We start from the raw sequence: 22855 nt of genomic DNA, 5'->3' as shown, positions 1-22855 counted from the left end.
GGCAACAAAGACAGTCTTGAGATTTCTTGGGAATGAGCCTACAAGCTTGGCATACCTCTCTGTTGAATGTTATATATAATATAACCCAAATGCAAACTGTCTTTGGTGAAAATGTCTTCAATGTTTTTGCATCTTCATCTTGGTGTAAATTGTCACTTTAAATTAGATTACTTACCAACAATGACACAGATTAACGCTAGGATAAAGAACTATTTGAATACTGAATGCACATTAGTATTATGCACACTAAACGTACATTACACGTTACTGCTAACACTGCTAATGACCATATTGATATTATGCTAAATTACCAACTATCTTTTTCTGTTTTATGTTGTCTGGTTGTACATTGTATATTTTAATATGTAACTATTAATCTGCTGTCCTGGCCAGAAAAAAGAAATTCTGAATCTCAATGGGATTATTCTTGGTAAAATAAAGGTTAAATTAAAAAGGTTTCTCCTATTCTTCACAATCATGAAGCTGAGCTAGATGCATGGGGATTATCAGTGCACTGCCATTTTCAGGTCTTGGGTTAGATACATGTCAAACACTGGCTTTGCCACTCCTGGTAATTCATGTGTTTCAAGTCACTCCTGTGTTCTCTTGGTATTCTTTTGAATCTTTGCCTCATCTTGTGATCTTGGGCACATTTGAAAGGTTTTATTTAAGAGTTATCATTTATTTATTTATTTTACCAAGGATTACTCTATATTTTTCCGCATCCATCTTTCTATCCTGACTTCCCAGTTCCTGTTGCAGAAAAAAAACATGATGGTGACCGGTGTCGGCCAGAGGAGGATGGGGTCCCCCCCTGAGTCTTGGTTCCTCTCAAGGTTTTTTCCTCATGCCCTTAGAGAGTTTTTCCTTGCCACTGTCGCCCTTGGCTTGCTCACTGGGGGCTTGGACTCGGACACTTGTAAAGCTGCTTTGACAACAACTGTTGTAAAAAGCGCTATATAAATAAAATTTGATTTGATTTGATGATGCCACCACTGTGTTTGACTGCAGGGATGTTAATAATAAGGTCACTCTCAGTGTCTTGCTTCCTTCATTCATGCTGCTGGGATTTGTAGTTTCATTTAATCAAATCTTGTACCATATGACCTTGGAAAGTGGGCTCTACTGTGCCTTTAAGAGAGGATGGGACTCTACACTCTACAATAAAGGCAGTGATGGCTGACATTCTGTAAGGTTTCCCATCTCTGCCAAGGAATTCTGGATCTCATTCATAGTGACCCCTGGGTTCATGCTTACTTGTCTGACCAAGGCCCTTCATCCACAGTTACTCAGTTTGACTGTAGGCAGCCAGATCTAGAAATACTGTTGGTGGTTTCAAATGCGTCTCATCGTTAGAATGAAGGAGGTTACAGTGGTCTTGTGCTCTTGGGTGCAGAGTGGTGGTTCTGAATCTTTCCTTACACAGACGTAATCATGTCTCACAGACAGGGTGTTCTTTCAACATCATGCTTGCTTTTGTGCCTTTCATTATTTTCAGAATTATTAATTCATAATTTTCCGAATTGATTAATTTGGTGATGCTTGCGAATTCTTTCCCTGCATTACGCATAATGCTGTTAGGTGCTGGATTGTCTCAAGAGGTTCCTTTGCATTTTGGGCCTGACTTAATGCTTAGTGCTTGATTTTGTGCTGCCATGATTAACGCCTCTTCACGGTCCTTCAGTCCTGCTTTGTCCTTTGGTAGGGTTGCCTTATATGGGATTGCCTCCTCTGCTATTTGTCAGTGGTACATTCCATGGTGGACCTTACTCTGCCATGGCTCCTCCCCGGCTTCCATGGTGACCACATCCCCCATCTCTCTAAGCGCTCCCTTATCAGCTCATGTTTAGGGGCCAAAGCTTAGATGTATTCATGGATGTTTGTCTCACCCTGTACAGAAGATTTTACACGTTGTAGTGCCCCCTCCTCCCTTCTCTCCACGCTGTCATGCAGTGACCCCAAGGACTTCTCTGGTCTTGATGTAAGCAGCATCCACCTCTTTCATATATCCTTTGCAATCACTGATTTTGTTGGATTTGTTGAGCAGCTCTGGACTTCTCAAAGTTTTATTTACAGTAGTCCTATGGTAGAACTATGGATTTTGTGATCAATATTGTTGTTGGCAAATATAGAGTCATGGGATGTGAGAGTGAAAGGAGTCGCATGGCTGAAGGGAATGACAGAACGAGACATTTCTGAAGTGGTGCTTGGTGGTTCATTGCCTGAACACTCTGGCCTATTCCCTCTCATCCAGTCATAGTCCTTCGTCACACTAAGTGAGTGCACTTCTGGCTGAAAATGATGAGCACAGTTCCACTACTAACTGAAGATCTCACTCTAATAGATTACCTATGTACTTATACTTAGGTAAATTAACTAGCATGATTTTGTCCATCATGCTTATTTACAGTGGATATATAATGCAACACACCTGTCTGGCTAGTGCTACATACTGTATAGTTTTCTGTCTGACCTAATGTCTACAAGCAGTTAATCTAATATGCAGACTCAACAAATGGTGAATGGCATTTCTGTATCTCACTCTTTGTATTCATTTAACCATCGTCACTACTACTACAAGTGCCACATTTACAAAACCAAAGGCTTAGTTATGTGGTCCTCCCTAATCTATTTTTTGTTCAGTATTCTTATTTTTAGTTCATGTTTTTATGTTTTATTTATGACATCTCAGAAGTGCCAAAGAAAATTCATTCACTCCCACTAAAAGCTAGTGATACAAGAATCAAAGCTGCAGGCTTCATGTACCATGAGGAAGGGAGTTAAAGGAAGTGTGCATAGTACCCGCCTGTTCAGAGTGGTTAGCAAAAGTCTGTTCAGAGTGGTTAGTACCCACCTGTTCAGAGTGGTTAGTACCCACCTGTTCAGAGTGGTTAGCAAAAGTCTGTTCAGCACGGTTACCAAAAGCCTGTTCAGCATGGTTAGCACCCACCTGTTCAGTGTGGTTAGTACCCGCCTGTTCAGTGTGGTTAGTACCCACCCGTTCAGTGTGGTTAACAAAAGTCTGTTCAGCGTGGTTAGCACCAGAGTGGTTAGCACCCACCTGTTCAGTGTGGTTAGTACCCGCCTGTTCAGTGTGGTTAGTACCCACCCGTTCAGTGTGGTGAACAAAAGTCTGTTCAGCGTGGTTAGCACCAGAGTGGTTAGCACCCACCTGTTCAGAGTGGTTAGTACCCACCCGTTCAGTGTGGTTAGCACCCACCTGTTCAGTGTGGTTAGTACCCACCCGTTCAGTGTGGTTAACAAAAGTCTGTTCAGCGTGGTTAGCACCCGCCCGTTTTCTCGCTCAGCCTTGCTGAAAATAGTGTTATAATGTCAGCCTGCTAACAATGGCTGTTATTGCGGGGCAGGACGGGGGTCTGGGAGGGAAGCGGGGGGTTATCTGAGTGGCACGGCCCAGTGTGGCAGGGCTCCACCCCACAGCTCCCCTCCTCCACCACCTTCTCCACCTCCGACCCACTACATTCTATTGTTCAGCTTTCCTGCTTCTGTAGTGGCATCCTCAGTGCGGGGGCGGAACCGTCTTTTTCCTCAGTGGAAAATCCCCAGGCTATAGTCTTTCCTTTGCTAGCCCTTCCGTAGGAGAAGGGAATTGAGCCGGCTTCAAAACAGGTGCTGAGGCTTTCGTCTCCTTGGTCTGACATGTTGTGTTTGTGGTCCTGTAACAGAAAAACACAACTTAAATATGACCAAAGAGCATCAACAATTTGTAGAAAGATGTAAGTTTGGATAGGTAGAATATGCAAACTTAATATAGTCAGAAATCAACAAACAAGTAAACATACTTTGTATTATTAGGTAATAATACTGCATTGTGATAGTGATTAAAGTGTTAGGCCAAACCTTTATGTTTTATATCAGAGCTTTTCTCTCTCTTCTGCTGCATAGATTTTCTAAAGTGCTTTCATCTCCAAAGAGAAAGCAGACCATTCCTTGCTGTAGAGAGAGAGAGAGAGGAGAGAGACAGACAGTGTGTACAAACCAAAGAGGTGTCCATTAAATATTTAATTTGACCTGCTCTTTTGAATCTGTAAAAGTAAATCTGTATTCATGCTTCATACAGCTCCACACACACACACTTAGAAACACTTAGGCTGTTGCTATGACTACATTCCCACTGCCATAAGGGCATTGTCTGACACTGAAGGAAGAAAGAATACTCATGTTTTCATGTTCTCTTACTCTGTCCTCTCTCTGTCTCCTCATACAGTACAGACTCTGCAGGGAAGTTGTGACATCCGTAATGGCTTAGTTTGGCCTTGAGAGTAACCCATACACAGAACGGCTTACGCATACCCAGAAGGCTTCAGAATCATCTAAGCATTACAGTCATTGCATTTATAGTCCCAGTGTCCAGAGAGACATATGCATCCAACATAAATATACCGATATGATATTTGTCTATGAAAGCTTCAGCCTTATTAAAAATTCAAGCACTGTTAGTCAGTATATAACATCAATCCCAGTGCAACATGCCAAACTGCACACTAATATTATTCTGTTTATTGTTTCAACCAATGCAGTTTTACAAACACTGTGGTGTTTATTTATTCATGGTGTGCCTGCCACACAGAATGTGTTTCCCTGGTTTTGCCATTAGGAATGAACTCCCATTTCACACAAATAAAGGACTTTGATTATAATTGCTTTTCTTTAACTGCTTCTTTTCCTCCACAGATATGCTATGCCGTTTCCCCAGGTTTAGGAATTAAGCTGTTCTCAGGACACGAGTCATATGAAAGAAGAGGAGGATTAGGGATCCATAATAATTCCCAGTATTGATCTCTTAGATCATCCATCTACCTCAGTGTCATGGGCCAGGATAATGGAGAAATGCTCAATACTGCTCTTAGAAGCCTTTGCTGAGGTTTAACGGGGTTTTTTTTTTTTAAGAATAACTAAGCTTTCTTAATTTACAGATTTTTAAAGATACTCTGTGTTTCATACACCCAAGCTCTACTGGAGGCTGCCCTCACAAACCCTGACCTACTTCATTCATACTACACAGTTATCAAACCCTTTTTTCCAAACACTCATAATTTCTCACAAAATGTTTTACTGCAATACAGCTGAGTGCAAAATAATATAAATGTAGTGCACTTCAAAGAAATTGTCTAGATTAGAAATGCTGTGTTCAAGGAGTTTCTGTTTGCAGAGTGAAAAATTGACCTTTTTTCCAGATGTGTGGCGGAGAGTTTTGGAAAGAGATTTGAGGTTTGGGTTTACATTTTGGTTCTGTTGCTTAAGCAACTATAAAAATTGTTAAAAGATTGTTACGTTTTCATTAATGTGTGTGAGCAGTATAATTTCACATTAAGAAAAACCTTTGCCAAAAAAATCATCATGGAAGGTTGTAACAAGCATTTCTGAGTGAGGGCATCTCCCCTCTGGCAATGCACCCTGCCCTGATTACGTCTTTACCATCCTGTGTACATTAACACGGTTTCACATTTAGCTAGTTCCCACATGCAGATAAATTGATAGTGCTCCACTAAGGAAGCATTTATTGCTCCAAGAGTTTAGACTTTAAAACACCCAGTCTTACACTGAACAACAGCTTTGTTCAGCAGCTCAAAACAGAGCAATCTCTCGGTCAGTGTGCCTGTATTAAGTGATTGTACACCAAGTGAACGTCACAAAGCTGTCCATGTGACATCCTCGATAACAAATCCCTACGTCACACACAAAGCTTGGCTGAACTGCTAAGCCCAAATTACATACAGTGTATCATATGTAATTTGATACACCCACCTCAGTCTAGTGTATCATATAGTATACACTCACCTCAGTCTAGTGTATCATATAGTATACACCCACCTCAGTCTAGTATATCATATAGTATACACCCACCTCAGTCTAGTGTATCATATAGTATACACCCACCTCAGTCTAGTGTATCATATAGTATACACTCACCTCAGTCTAGTGTATCATATAGTATACACCCACCTCAGTCTAGTATATCATATAGTATACACCCATCTCAGTCTAGTATATCATATAGTATACACTCACCTCAGTCTAGTATATCATATAGTATACACCCACCTCAGTCTAGTATATCATATAGTATACACCCATCTCAGTCTGGTGTATCATATAGAATACACCCACCTCAGTCTAGTGTATCATATAGTATACACTCACCTCAGTCTAGTATATCATATAGTATACACCCATCTCAGTCTAGTATATCATATAGTATACACCCATCCCAGTGTAGTGTATCATATAACATACACCCATCTCAGTCTAGTGTATCATATAGTATACACCCACCTCAGTCTAGTGTATCATATAGTATACACCCATCTCAGTCTGGTGTATCATATAGTATACACCAGTAGCGAACCGTGACCTTTAAACCTGGGCCCGCTACCCCCCCCCCCTCCCCCCCGAAATTTTTTTTTTCCTTTCTTAATAAACTAAATAAAGAAAAACTGAGACGACAGTACAGCTTTAAAAACGCAATAAACAATAATATCTGTACTAGATAACATCTTAAGCAAAATAAGTTTCCAAACAAAATAAGGTTCACAGCTCCGTGGTTCTCGGAAGCGGAATATGTAAACAACGCGCACGAGGACGTCAAAGGGATGAATCGAAACTAGCTAGCGATGGTGCTAACGACAGCTAGCGTCGCCACAGCGGGCGGAAATTATCATACAGTTAAGCCCGCCCACTAAGAGAGAAGATATGATTGGTCAATTTTGCTGTCATTTGAAACTGGTATTGCGCTGAATTATAACTGCCAGGCCCTCTGTAAACGAACAGCGGGCATTACAGTCCTGATAGGGGGAGACACAGGCTCACAGGCTTCCACTCAACCCCTCACCTTCCAACACAGATTGAATAGACACGGGTGAATATTTTATTTGCTTATATTTTTGTAATTGTTTAGATGTCGAATGTCAAACTGTAAGTAGATAAAATAAAATTGGATAATTATATATATAATGCTTTAAGAATATTTTAGGCCCTCTGAGAGGGCGTAGAGGGCCCTGACGGTTCCCCACTGGTATACACCCATCTCAGTCTAGTGTATCATATAGTATACACCCATCCCAGTGTAGTGTATCATATAGTATACACCCATCCCAGTGTAGTGTATCATATAGTATACACCCACCTCAGTGTAGTGTATCATATAACATACACCCATCTCAGTCTATCCACCCCCACCCCCCAGAGGCTCCCCAGCTGACACCATAATGCCATGTAGCCACAGACTGCTAATTAAACAGCCAAACATGAACATCCATCATCAGTGTACCCCCAGGACATAATCAACAACATGCCCTGCATTGTGTGTGTGTGCGCGTGTGTGTGTGGACCCATGTGAGTGCATGTGGGTGTGCGTATGCATGCATGTGTATGTGTACCTGTGTGTGTGTGTGTGTTTGTGTGTTGGAAGGCGGGAGCGAGTGCCTTTAATTTGGGGAGTCTCAGACGTGTCCCCCTGGTACAACACGAGCCTGCAGCGAGGAACGTGGGAGATGAGGGGAGTTGAAAGGGTCATTGTGATAAAACCTGGCAGTGCAGGAGACGGCGTCTCTGTACAAGTCTGTGTAAACACCTGCAGGTCCCCATGCTGCGGCCGTCTGAAACATCCCTGAACAAGAGCGGCCACACCATAGTGTCTCAGACAACCACGTTTATAGAGTCTGATTGGGTGCACATTGTCTATGCTAATTCCTATTATTTATGTTGATTATGTACATTAATCTTTTAGGATGGTACACCTGTGTAACCTGTGTTTGTGTGCCTTTTTGATTGTGTGTGCGTCTTCACATCCACGTTGATTTCTTTCAGGTCTACAGAGAGTAGTACTTGGGATGGTTTATTAGAATTTATATGAGTTCTGTCTGCTTCTTGCTCGTTATACTGTGTTTGATTTTCTCATATGTGCATGTCACAATGTTCCTTGGTTAAGGGAATCACACATAAAAGAAAAAAACAATCACACACGCTGTCTTACTCTGTGTGTGTGTGTGTGTGTGTGTGTGTGTGTGCGTGCACACATGCATGTGTGGATGTATGTGGGGGGACAGACAGACCATACATAGCTGCTTATCAGTAGTCAGTCAACAGAACAGCTCTCTGTCATTCCTGGTCTGCCTTTTCTTTTTGCTTTTCTGCTCTGTCTAAGCTCCATGGTGAGTTGTAATAGCATCAGAGAGTTCAGGTTCATTACCAGCTAGGTGCATGAATCAGACAGAGCACATGAAAGACAGAGACTATATAGGAAACGAAAGCGCTACCTTTCAATGAGATTCCCTTTCTCTCTCTCCATCTCTCACATCCCTCTCTCACTTGGACAAGCTTCATATTCTAAATATTGAGTGTTACAGGATGTTTGTAAATGTTAGAAAGATGAGAAGGGTTTTGGGGCTTTCAGTAAAAGACCCACAGCACTTTTAAACCATGAAGCATAATGTACATTGTTTGAGAACAAGTATTAGATGAAGACATTTCATATTAAGAAACTATCATATGAAAAACTTGCCTAACTAGAAGTGTTTATAAACATCTGGTTTCACATCCGTGATTCCACCATAAGACAAGTGATGTCTAATGATATTGACATTTGATCGTCCATGTTATTATCCACTTGTCCTCACACTGCAGAGGATAAGTGATCTGTTCAATGTGTGGAGCTTTTCATGGCAAATCACAGCAATAAGGTGGAATCAGGGGCCATGCTGAACTACCCCAGGGAGCAGCGTGTTGGGCATCAGGACCGAGGGGCCGTCCGTGTAAGAGCCATCAGCCTGCAAACCCAGGGCAGTGCTCTCTCCGTCTGCCTGTGGACTCTCAGTCTCCTTTTCACACTTGTGGAGGTGGAGGAGGAGGAAGAGGAGGTTATCTATCCATCAACAGTGGTGTCGGAATCACCCTGAAATTTGGACAAACTCCCAATAAAACTGAGTTAACAGAATAATGCCATTTTCTTTATTAAGTCATAGACCATAGCCTATCACAGGAGGGCAACAGATCAATTGGAAATAAAAACAACTTTGTCAATAAATTATATTCACACAACACACACACACATGACCTTTTAGGCTACATTCCATAAAAAGCAGCACATTTTTAACTTCATTTGCCGATATTTTGAGGAGGTCTGTACAAAGATTATAATACAAAACTAAGATATGTACATACTGATGACGTATCCAAAGGGGACAAAAGGTGCATGTTAAATACACAATAAAATATTTAGTGTAGTACTTCACACAGTGACATTAGCAGTAGTGTCTAAGGGACAGGCTGGCGAAGTCATAAATCTTTGCTTTATAGACTCTAAAGCCATTGTCTCTGCAATCTGTAACGCTACAGCGCGAACACGTCTCCTCAGCCCTCCGTCTCTCCTGCAGCCTTGAGACGAGCCATACCCCTTTGGTTGTTGCTAGGCAACACTGTAGGATTCCTGCACAGCACATGTAGTATAATGCAGGAGGCTGTGCATATCAAACTCACAAAGTCTACAGTTGTTGAGGCTACCGGTCCCTCCACAGGTCCAGAGGGACAAAATGAAGAGCAAGGGGAGGGTTGGAGCAGGTTTGGGGGGGTTAAACTGAATGGGAGAAGCCAAAATACAAACAAAAGAATGTTTTGAGATGTCTGTGGCAGGACCAGCCTGTACGTTTATTACAATGAAACCAAGTGATGAAGAGCACGCTAGTCTCCCACGCTAGTCTCCCACGCTAGTCTCCCAGAATCTGATCCTACCACTGGCAGATGCCACGTTGGAGATGGTTCATCTTGACATAAATAATAAGGGCTTTATAAGGTAATTTCCAAGGGAACTGTAAATTCCATTCTTTTTTCCTCCGGTTTATTAGTATGTTGTTGGCTATAATGTTTGTGGTCTATAGCTATTCATTTGGGTGTTTTTGGAGATACTGAAGATATGAAGAAATGTCTACAACATATTAAAACAGGTCATTCACCTGCAATTAAATACATGATAAACAGTGTATGTAATCCTAATTGGCCTGCAGTGGGGTGCCCCCTCTTTCTCTCTCTCCCCCTGCAGCGGGGTGCTCTCTCTCTCTCTCGCTCTCTCTCTCCCCCTGCAGCGGGGTGCTCTCTCTCTCTCTCCCCCTGCAGTGGGGTGCCCTCTCTCTCCCTCTGTAGCAGGGTGCCCCCCCTCTCTCTCCCTCTCCCCCTGCAGTGGGGTGCCCCCCCCTCTCTCTCTTTCTCTCTCTACCCCTGCAGTGGGGTGCCATCTCTCTCGCCCTCTCTCTCTCCCTGCAGCGGGGTGCCCTCTCTCTCTCTCTCTCTCTCTCTCTCTCTCTCTCTGCAGCAGGGTGCCCTCTCTCTCTCTCTCTCTGCAGCAGGGTGCCCTCTCTCTCTCTCTCTCTCTGCAGCAGGGTGCCCTCTCTCTCTCTCTCTCTCTCTCTCTGCAGCAGGGTGCCCTCTCTCTCTCTCTCTCTGCAGCAGGGTGCCCTCTCTCTCTCTCTCTCTCTCCAGTTCCTGCAGACCCCTCTATTAAGGGAACATTAGCTGAGATTTATAGACAAACATGAATTTGAATCAGGGCCATGTCGAAAACTAACTCCCAAAATGTGACAGCATACTTGAGTTTCTTAGATTTATATCCACTCCTTCCTTTTTCAAGAGGAAATTACATTTCCTGAGTCACTCGCTTGAATCTCGACACTTTGCTTCTGTACACAGTTCACCTGCTTTCACAGATATTCAGTGGACACTAATCCCTGAATCCAGTTTACTGTTCAACACCTTCAAGTGCATAACCCTGTATAGGAAGAGACTTTTACAATTGAAATGTAGTCATAGTTCCTCAAATCATTCTTATCCATATGCACAACAATGCATAAACATAAAGAATGATTAACTATTCGTTAAATACTAAATGAAGTTGAATTGCTTCACAGATGATAGTGAAGTATACAGTTCACAATGGCATACAGCAACCCCTCGGTGGGACCTGCCCTTCAGGATAAGTAAAAGGGAAGAAGTTAAACAGAAAAGGCAGAGAGTGTGTGTGTGTGTGTGTGTGTGGAGTGACTGGGGAGGTGCAGGATGGGAGGAGCCACCAAAGGTCATCAAATGACCCCTTTCCTCCCCAGATCCGCCCTTCTATCAGTCTGTGTGAGGATCTGAATGAAGTGTCTGGTTCACATGATGGAGCAGCTCTTGGTCTTCGCCTTACTGAGGGAGGAGCTCAGAAGCTCCGTCTTGCTGGGCAGGTGCAGGAGACGCTTGGACAGCCGGCGGTCGGGGCTCGGCTTGGCTGAAGGGTGGAGCTTGTCGAGGCAGGCGAGGGCAGCCGAGCGGAACACGCTGTGTACGCTTTTTTCTGACGTGAACGCGGAACATTCCAGATACGTCTCTGCCCCCACCTGCTTGGCTAGCAAACACCCCTGAAATCACAAGATGCATACAATTATTAGAAAGACAGAAAAGACATTTGAAAAATTAAAGAAACCCTTGATACAGTTTCTCAAAGGTCAGGAGGTAATGGGAGGTTGTGATTGGCTGACCTGTTCATGAGAAATTGGTACCATTTTCTGATTGGACAGCTCCATCAGGGTGCACACATCAGTGCGCAGGTCTATCTTGCATCCAACCAGAAGGATACGTGTGGTGGAACAGAAATCCATGATCTCCGTTTTCCACTGGGAGGAAAAGAAAAACCTCCTAAAACAAATAGCATTTTATGACACTAGACATAAATAAGCATCCTAAAATTACTTATAAGCAATGCTAGGTCCAGAAAGCAGAGCCTGAAAACCCCTTTTACCTTTTTCAGAGAACCGTCAACAGTGTCGGGTCGACTGATGTCAAAACAGAGCAGCACAGCATCCGAGTCACTGTAGCAGAGCGGTCGAACGTTGTCATAGTAGGGCGAACCTGCAGGAGGAATGCCCATTATTAACCAATTCACACTCGGAGATGAGACGGGTTCCTTAATGGTGCCGTTTGCTTTTGCAGGTGATCTTGCTAAACAAGATGTGAAGACGTGTCGTGTGTGAAATGAGAAATACTATTTTATTTATGTCTACCTTCAGATAACAAAATTGATAGCAAAGAAATGTAAAAACCCAAAGCATTAGCATATGTATGATGCATTACATGATGTTACAGCACAGTTGAATAACAGGCTACCCATCTAACTGGATGTGTGTTGGGAACAAGATCTAAAATCCGGATGCACTTCTTTTATAGTTAATGCATGAGAATTTCTCTAAGAACTAAGACTAGCACCATCATACAGGAAAGCCATGCTGAGGCCTGTGTGCCTCTCATATTAAATGCACTTTGATATGTAGAGCGTTTGAAGCAATATCTGAGCAAATTCAATTAAGACCATTCTAATGGGTCAATATTAGCGTGTATGCATGTGTGTGCTTACGCGTGTGTATGTATGTGTGCATGTGTGTGTATGCATGCATGTGTGTGTGTGTGTGTGTGTGTGTGTGTGCACATGCATGTGTGTGGAGTTGCTAGTCTCTCAGTGTTCCTACTACTAATGAAGCCATGCACAGTTAATGAAGTTCACTTGACTTAATGCATCCGGCACGTACTGGTGATCACTGGCTACATTCATACGCTGTGCTTAGACAGATATGGAAATCACATGTCTTTAAGCAATCAGTTCAAAGCACAATCCAGTATCTATATCAAAGAAATCCTCAGGTTTCAAGTCTTCATTGTATCCTAAAGGAGGCTGATATCAAAGTGCATGCGTGGCTACAGTGTCAAAAGCGGCGAACTGACAAGGTGAAGTGATTTTCTTACAAAAGCTATGTTCTGTTTTTTCAAATGACGTGTTAAAACTAGAGAGGTTTGGTTACTGAGGGTAAGGGTAAATCAATGTTACAAATTTTACAATAACACTCATTTTAATAATGGACTTTCACATGGTTGCATTTACTCATGACGTCTGCTGTTTGTTAGCTTATGCTAGCTGGCTAGCTAGACACTAATTCTGTGCAAAATCTGTGTAATTGGTTCATGATAACAGTCATGACTTGTTTAAGATTTTAAATTGACTGTCCATTAGTAAATGTTTACTTTGTCTTTTTCTATATTTTTTTCTATAATCTATAGTATAGATTATGTGTATTTCCCAAAATTCCCAAAGATTTTAAGCTGAATGAAAACCAACAGAGCTGAAAGAGAAGAAATAATGAGAATTTCTAAATAAAAATCTGTTGCTGGTGTGTAGCCAACTGGCATGCAGACCAGACGTCTGAGGGTTATGGTCGTCCTCTTAGCCAAGGCTCTTGGGGTTTGTGCTTCCTTGTCATCTACAACACACACACCTTCCTAACGACCACCTTATTTTATCCTCAAATCAGAACACGAGGTCAAAACACAGGTGTCTCAAGTTTACACTGACGAGCTGTTGCCTCCTGAAAATGTACTGCACCTACATTTCTCACCGAGATGAAGACCACGACCGACTCACTAGAATGCATCACACCCAAATCTGAAGCAATGCATCAGGAACAAGCTGGAGCCCTGACAGACACCACATACCGCAGACATAACCACCTTCATTCAGTGGCTACATTAGAACCCTGTCTAGCTCCTCTAAAACCACTCCGCCCTCTAGAGACTAAACACAGGTCTCAGGTACTATTAGCGTTTTTTAAAGGGGACGTGATTAGTTCCCTTCTATTGGAAATCAAGGAACGCACATACACAGGATGTACCAAGTTATTTTTACTCAACTCTATGTGCTGTATGGGCCAACGTATGTGGACATGCTTTCTAATTACTGAGCTCATGCATTTCAGCCACACCCCCTGCTAAGAGGTCTTAATTACACAGCCATCCAATTCTTCAGTGACCATAGCAGTGGATCATAGTGTAGGAGCTCAGACCATCACGGCCATGAGTCATTTCTGAACATTTCTGCCCTCCTAGGTCTGCCCCAGTCAAATATTTATGCTGTTGCATCATTCACTTAGAGTTCAAACCTGCTTCTGAAAGAAGTGTTAGCCCAGGCTTTATGAAACGGCCGACCATGGCCCTACAAAGCCCATGACCGTGTGTGAAGGAGCGACACACACAGGCACCGCACTCTAAAGTGTTGGGGTAAGGAGTCGAACCCCCCTACCTGAGGAGCAAAATTGGTGTGGTGCAGGTTCTAGAGATCCAGTGAAGTTAAAATTACTTGTGCTAATTAAGTGCCTCCAGCTTCATTTGTGAAAGGAAGGCCCTTGGGACTGGGATCATCCCGGTCTCAGTGAACTTGGCTAAAAAGCAAACCCAAACTTTTAAATATAAAATCTCATTTTGTCTGTTCATTATTCATGACCATATTACAACTCACCAATTCCCTGAACTGAAATGTAAGTATTCCCTCATTCACATGTAAGTCAGCTCTCCCAATATCTGTTCAGAGAACAATAGCTCATGTTGATTGTATTCACCAGAGAGCATTTATGCTCTGATAAATGTAGATGGTTCTTTCTATCTACATAATGTGAGGACGTATTAAATGCCAGCAGTGCATCCGCTACAGAGGAGACAGAAGACAGGACGTTCATGCAGGCTGCAGCCAACGCAGCCAAAAATAATGACAGACAGGCCTGTACATACATACATACATACAATATATATACACACACACTCAAGCTTGCACATACTTATAGTACATACAGATCAATACACACACACACACACACACACACACACACACACACACACACACACACATACACACACACACACACACAGTTAGGCCAGCACATACAGACGTACATTCAGACGGAGACAGATAGACCAGCCTATACCTACACAAAGTGAAAGTTACACCACATACATACACTGTAAAAAATTGCTGTTAATTTACAGCAGAATTCCAACAGTATTAACCTGTTATTTTTGAAAACAGCATTCTACTGTTAATACAAACAGAAAAGTGGTAATTTACTGTTCTTTAACAGGACTATAAATTTACAGGGAAAATCTGACAGTAAACTACTGTATACTTCATATAAAGGAAGTTGCTGTGAACTGATAAGCATTGTGGGTATCTTTGCTGTAATTCGAGCGCCCCCTTTTGAGCATTTCCTAATTACGGTAATTAACTGTAATTAGCAATGGCTGCTGGGAGATTAGAAAATCCTGAGTTTTTTCCCTATTTTTTTTCTACTTGCTTGAGTGTTTTAGCAGTTGTAACACTGCATTGTGGTGCAAGTTACATCGTGGACCTGAAAACCTAATCTAAGTTTTTAGCTAACCGTACGAAGCTAACAAAAAATATTAGAAAAATACTTAGGCTAGAATTTTATATAAGGGCAGTCATGGCCTGGTGGTTAGGGAACTGGTCTTGTGACCGGAGGGTCGTGGGTTCGATTCCCAGACCTTAGGCCATGACTGAGGTGCCCCTGAGCAAGGCCCTTAACCCGCAATTGCTCACTTGTATAAAAATTAGATTAAAATGTAAGTTGCTCTGGATAAGGGCGTCTGCCAAATGCCATAAATATAAACCCAGCCATTGATGGTTAAGGGTCTTGCTCAGGGGCCCAGCAGTGGCAGCTAGGAGGAGGGGGGGATTCGAACTCAGGACCTTTGGATTGCAACACCAACGTCTTAACCACTGAGCTACCGCTGCCCTTTGAGCTGTTGTTTTTGTATACAGAGTTCTGTTAGCTGTAACAGAAATTAACAGTAAATTGCTGTAGGTTTAAAAAAACAGTAATATTGTGTAGATTGTGTTTACAGTATTATGCTGTAATTGTAATTACGGTATCCGTACTGTAAAAATAGGGTATAATACTGGTGAAACTGCTGCCAGTAAATTACTGTAATTTTACATGGAAATTTTTTACAGTGTACATACAGAGAGACACAGTCATACACAAATAAAATATAGTCAGACAGTGATATATTGGGAAGAAGTCCAGGCTAGGTCGGTAATCCAGAGATAAGGCATAATCTAGGATCTAGTAATTGCATTTACGCCGTTATAAGCGACAGTAAACAATATTACTCACCAGATGTGTCCCACAGACTAAGCTCAACGCGCTGATCGTCCAATTCCAGGCCAGCTGTGTAGTTTTCAAACACCGTCGGAACGTACGTCTGTTGACAACAATAACGTGATATTAGTCATCTCCGCATACAACAAAGCAGATCCGTCAGAAAACACTTATCGTCTGTGCGCACGAGTATAAGATGCCCTGTTGCACAGTACATCATGTTGATATTTTAAACTGGAACACTAACTGATCACTGTTTTCTTGGTGCATCTCGAGCTGCTACGTGAGCTGAGTCACCAGTTCTCAAGTCGTCGCACAGCACGTGCACAATAACTCACGTGCAGTTTCAGTGAGGGCAATGATTTATTCTGTCCATTAAGATCTGCTCAGTTTTCCTTAAGAACATGCATTCACACCGAAAGAAATATAACTAGGCAACGTGCAGATTACTATACATATACATTTCATGTCATATGATTGCATATGATAAAAAACATTTTTTGTTCAAATGATTGCGAGTGCCGTTTCGTATTTACTAGTTGCAGCATGGTTATTTTAAAACACGAGTGCATCTTACCTCTGGGTAACAATCCTTTGCCAAGACTTGTAACATCGCCGTCTTCCCGCTCTGAACGTCTCCCACTAAAACCAGTTTACAGCGGGCCACCAGAGGCTGGCTTATCCTTCGCTCTTTCATTTTCAGCGAGGCACACGGATTACAAAAGATCCCCAGACTTACTATAAACGTGATTACATCCACTTGTTACGCCAGTGTTAAGTCCAAGACCAGTGTGTGAAGTCAGCATCGGTGTTGAAGACGCTCCCGACCCACAGATAGACACCAGCTGTCTAGCTAAGAATTATGGAACTGCAGCAATTTATGCAGCGCAGACATCCAATCAGCAGTGCGCATCCCTGCCAATTACGCAGCGTGTCCCGGGGTCTGTCCGCCGCTCTTCAGGCTTGATTGTATAGTGCATTCATTAGTGTAAGTAATATATGCTATGTAGCCAACAGTGAATGGTTTGATTATGCATGAATCTAGTTAGGCTAACTTTTGGCATACAGTACATCTTCAGAACTTTTGTGGAAAACCACATTTCTAAAGGGGCTAGACAAACTGTTGCATTATGAAGTCAATAATACCGAAGCCCGCGTTTTGCAATATGTAATAAACTGCTTACAGGTTAGGAATCCAAGAAACAGAATCGTACTCATCTTATTTTCTTTTTACCCTGTAATACTCGGTCTATGGCAAATATTTAAATTTTAATTAATTATTTAACTTTAGAGGCAACTTTGTGTAACACCTTTCCGGTCTCCTCTTTACCCAAATCACTTAAAACAGACATAGTATGGCACGTACAAATGCGTGGTTAAATAAGAGTTCTAAGAAGAGAACGCACAGTCAGTTTGCTGCAACACAACGTAATTTCTGTCATTAATCTCCCTTGTGTAGTATAATTGCATTTGTTCCAGCAGATACACATATGCTAGATTTTAAGTAATGTTTCATCAACTCAGAGACTTTGAAAACTAAAGTAGGTCTTTGTTTCTTTATTTGTATTTGTGTGTAAGGTCATGGAAGACAAATGATTATGTAACTATGTTTATTTAATACTTCTGGCATGTCCCTCCTCCCACCTCACACTCTCTTCCTTCATCTCCCTCTCTTTCTCTCTTCCTTCATCTCCCTCTCTTTCTCTCTTCCTTCATCTCACTCGTTTTCTCTTTCCTTCTCATTTCTCATTTCATAGCTGCATCAGCAATCTCTAGGGTAAGAGACTGAAAAAAGTGTGTGTGTGTGTGTGTGTGTGTGTACATGCGTGTGTGTGTTCTTGTGTAATGGTCAAAGTCAACCATGGGACAGATGGTCTGGTCTTCCCTAAACCTACAATAAAACAGGAAACAAAAACATCACATCTCGGTTGGGTAGTTCCAAAAACTGAACCATGCACATTCATATATTCATATACATTTGCATAACTGTGTTGATGCATCAATACATTATTTGGAAAGCAGGACATTAGATTTACTGCCCATATCCAAACATTCTTTGCTATGGCAATCACATACTTTAAGATGTTCATCCCTGTGTGATTCCTATGTCAATCATAGCTCACTATTTGCTTTTGAATTCTAATTCTCTTTCATCTTTATCCACCTGTACTGTGTGTGTATGCAGGTCAGTGCACATATGTTCATTCATGCACATATGTGTGTGTGCATGTGTATTTGTGTGTGTGCCTACAGGCATGTGTGCAAGTGTGTGTGTGCTTGAATGTATGTGTATCTGTTTGGGATTTATAGTGAGGTGCAACCTAATTTCAATACAACAACAACAACCTTTTCTTTCACAATTATTTTATTTTACATAAAAACAGGGGACATCCACTGGTTTAAAATTATTCATTGGTATTCCTTAACTTAGTCCTTGTGTATCTTGCTTTCATGTATTTCAAAGACAACCTGCTGTTTTAAAAAAGATAATCGTCATCATCCTCATCATCATCATCAGGTCATCATCTGCTGACATCAACCCTGACATCACTCTCATCATTTGCTCATGTCACTATGTCGCTGCATTGTTTTTATAGCAGTATTATACCGCCAGCTCTAATGCACACATGGAACCTTAATGACAAAACCAAACCATTAAAATATGCATAAAGAATGAATAATGAATAATAATAATTCATATTTGGTTCAGTAATTATGTTGTAGTGCTAGTAGATCATATAATAATATTGCAGATATTTTAGCATCTGGGATTGAAAATGTATTTTCTACAGTTATCATTAATGAAAACTATTAGACGTTAGTGGTTTATTTACTTTTTAGTGCAATCACTAAAGCAAGGTCATCCACGAGTTACTGTAAACTACAAAGACGAGGCATTTAATCGTGGTTTTAAGAAATGGATACATGTTCATCCAAACACTGTACACTACAGTATGAAGTGTGAACAACAAACAAACAAAAACATTCTGTCCTTAATTTAGGGCCATTTGCGTAAAGTATAGAAAACATAAGAGCTCCAGGATTTTTGACATGAATGTAGAGGTGGTGTGTATCCGCTACAGATGAAACATTATATTTGTCATGATATGCGTTCTGTTTATCAGTAGGCGTTGTGTTTAGAGCCAGTGAGAGAATTGTGATTGTTTTGTGTGATTAAAACATGGGACAGCTGCCATTAAACAATACTCTATCCAACACGACAAGCAATATCAAGTCAACCGAGCGATGTTTTTGGGACAATACTGCCCTCTTGTGGCCACTATATTCTGCTTGGTTGGTAAACTTGTAGAACTGCATAACTCAGTCTATGTCGCTGTTACTGCAAAAATTATTCTACTGCACGACAAAAGCAGTTGCAGTGCAGAATTACTATTCGTAAAGGATGGGAAAAGCAGAACAAACGTGTATTTCATCACAGTGACCTGTAATTGTTGACTGGAGCATGCTCCGTCATGCGTACTGTGGTAATTTCTGTTAGAGAACATCTCTTCACCAGAGGACGGCGCTGCATACCGACATGTAGCTGTGTGGGCTACGCGTATTCACAGAAATACCACACTATTCTCACCGCCAGAACAGCTCGTGTCAGAGGTTTATTGTTCGTCTAATGTAAGGGATATGTAACAAAGATCAGTTTGCCAATCAAAAATATTTGTGTATCCAACATTTTGTCAAATGTAAACAATAGTGTTGAAACATGTTGGTCGTTTTATATTTTTTAAATTAATGCACGTTTTCATCTTTCTAGAGGACGCCACCCCCGGAATCTTAGGTAGAGAAGAAATACACAGCTCGCTTGGATGGCGAGGAGCTCTCCAAGGTGCTGAGTGCACGAGCCTGCCCCGCCGCATAGCGCGTATTGTCCTGTCTTTGTGAATCTCGCTATATAAAGGCTAAGAATAAAACTGCAATGTCCAACTTAATACAGTATAATTAAGTACATTATATAAACTGTAAAGACAGGATTTAAACATGTAAATTCCACCAAAACAGTTTCGTTTCAAGTTCTATATGGACTATTTCGTATACGACTAAAATTCACCCTAAAGAGCAAATTGACAGAAGAAGAACGATAGGTGAATTATATCCAAGCATGTTCAGAGGCCTAGGGTACTAGAACGATATCACCCCACTTTATTTATCTCTACACTACTAAGTGATGACCAAATCGGATTTTCAGAACCGTTTACGGTTTAGATTGCATCAAACCTTTCTTCTCGAATTCTTCATGTAACACACCTCCCTCTGTAATCCGGAGCTTTGCCAACAGGCTAACACCCGCCAAACACGTGTATTTTTTAAAATAGGGTTTTGGTGCGAAATATTTATTTTGATTCTAGCCTCTTAGGTGAGTTTGCTCAAGTATTTGACGCTTGAAATGTGGGATCTTAAATAAAAATTGTAAAGCTTCGTACAGTGAGATATATTTCAATGAGTCCAAAGATGGGGCCTTCGTTAGATTACAGGCCTGTTCAGGCAGTGTATTGTTCATGCGGCTCAGAAATATTACGAGGCTCCATAATGACCCTGTCAACGAGATTTTAAATTTTACAACGACAAATAGTATATTTAGCTCGAAATTCTATATTAACTAGCCTTCAAATAACTATTAGTTTGAGAACTAATGGACAGAAAATGTAAGCTATATATTTATACATATATTTTATATTTTATATATTTTTTAGCAATAAAATTTACGATTTTGTTTCTGCTTTCACCTGTTCGTGCGAACTCTTATCGTCATATATTGTAAATGCCAAACAATTTTTTTACATTTTCTCAAACAGTACAATCGCCATTTTTTGTACATAACTAGACACGTCTTGTAGGCGCAATGTTTTAATCCAAACATGCACAAAGGAAACACGAGAACAGAATATGATGGAGGCTAAATTTATTTGTTATTATTCTAAAATTACACATACACACACGAAACCATCAGATTTTCGTAGTACCTACCTGTTCTCCGTTTTGAGTGTGTTTTTACACAATATCTTTCGTGCCATTCAGATTCAAATAAATGATATTTTAAACTCTTAATGTGCAATTTGTGGAAATGTCTCATAAGGGCGGTTCGTGCACGGCTGCCGCATCATTAGAATGCTTTGAAAAGCTGCACCTATCGGGAGAAAACAGCTAATGGACAGTTAAAATACTTTCGACATTTAACAGTAAAAATGCTACATTGCGCCCAAGAATAATGCACTTCCACAGATATTACTATATTTAATGTTATGGGCTAACACGAACTAGGGGCTAGTTTTTGGGAAAATGCCTTAACGTGTCCTTTTGTACAGCTCGTGCAGATTCCACCCTGCATAATTGGACATGTAAATTGTAATATGCGTTTTTTTCCTGTATGGATCTACGCCATTTTTCAATATAATTACCACGCTGTTTCTCTATGACATCTCTATACCTTGCAACAACTCCACCTAGAATGGCATGCCGACCAGGACAATGAGCCATAAAAGGGCTACACACATAAAGTTACTTATAAAGACATGCTTCTAACGCCTCACAACTGGGCAGATACATGACATAATATGTTTACAGTTTCCAGAGTTTGGTCTTCTAAAACACCAACACTCGTCGTGATACTTCAGTGCAATGACATCCACACCTAGCCGCAGTCGTGTTCCGTTAGCTCCCTTTCGCACGTTCGTGGCAAACAGGATTGGATTCAGGACCACAATAGGTATAGCCTATAAATGAACGGTTGTATAAAAGACACGATGTTTATAACTTAACCACAAGCCTATTAACTCATTGATTGTTTCATTACGTGGAAATTGATGTTTGCTAAACGGATTCGTCCTCATAAAGAGTCGTCACGGACTGTACCATAGGTGGCGCACTTTCACAGCACAAGCTTACGGTGGCGTCACAGCGCCACACACAGCACACACACCACCGGTACCGTCAGACTGCTCCACGGCTGTAGCCTTCGCTATTGACTCGTTTCTTTATTGTGTAAGCGCGGTACCTTCGCTCGCACTGACACCTCAACTGATTTCCATCGGTCTACTACGCATACTTGTCCACAAACAGCTAGGCCTATGGGCGCAACATCTGTAACGGTGGTAGACAACCGACGGTGGTGGAATCTTGAACCTGACAGAAGATAAACTTAGTAAAAAAATAAAAAATATTCTCTTATCACTAAGATTTATACATTTGGATGTCATAGACGTAACGTGCATTCGATACATTGTATTTTAGATTGATTTTAAGAGGATTACTTCTCTATAGGGGTTAGACTGAGCAGATATCCATCCGTTATCGGGACAGTTAAAGGTACGAGGACAGAGGCCTGCACGACGCTTTAGTGTCTTACACCTGGAACGTTGCGCATAAGACCAAACCGTCGGTATCGCCACAGGCCTGCGTTGTTCGTTGCCTATGTGATAAACAAATAGGTCGATTTTGCACGGCTATTATTTTGATCTGTTATTGAATATGCATCTCACACCAATACAACTGCTATCTTTGTTATCGCATATCGAAATTATTCAATACGAGCACGCACTGATATCGCAGGCTAAATTACTGATGACTATCACGGCTGTCGCGTTAAGCACGTCGGCCGGTCTTGACCAGAACAGAGGACAGACAGGAAAGCAGAGCGATCACGGCGGAAATGCGATGCTCGGTGATTCCTCTCTTGGCATTCACCGCGTGCCTTAATTGTTTGGACATTAAATCAAGGTCCGCTGTGAACACGCAGAGCGAGAACCCAACTGCGTCTACCTCGCGCGCACGAACGTGATCGGGGCTTCTGTTACACTAACTGACCACATACACTCCCACACTTGAATTTCGCGCCCCAAGCAGCACCACTCGCCACGGAC

The 22855-nt window shown here is 41.6% G+C and overlaps 1 protein-coding gene across 1 annotated transcript; it reads right to left on the bottom strand.

The window, feature by feature from the left end:
* Positions 1–8948: 8948 nt before the first annotated feature.
* Positions 8949–16842, bottom strand: rnd1a (Rho family GTPase 1a). The gene is made up of 5 exons (XM_076984432.1): positions 16561–16842; positions 15999–16086; positions 11789–11898; positions 11529–11663; positions 8949–11408 (listed from the first exon to the last, which is right to left on the bottom strand). Exons 1-5 carry the CDS (start codon positions 16678–16680, stop codon positions 11163–11165), a joined length of 699 nt encoding a protein of 232 aa, XP_076840547.1. The 5' UTR covers positions 16681–16842; the 3' UTR covers positions 8949–11162.
* Positions 16843–22855: the final 6013 nt, after the last annotated feature.

This window comes from Brachyhypopomus gauderio, chromosome 21 (assembly GCF_052324685.1).
Source record: "Brachyhypopomus gauderio isolate BG-103 chromosome 21, BGAUD_0.2, whole genome shotgun sequence".
Classification (NCBI taxonomy): Eukaryota; Metazoa; Chordata; class Actinopteri; order Gymnotiformes; family Hypopomidae; genus Brachyhypopomus; species Brachyhypopomus gauderio.
The sequence above is the reverse complement of the archived record's forward strand: the minus strand, read 5'-3'. Positions and strand labels throughout refer to the sequence as shown.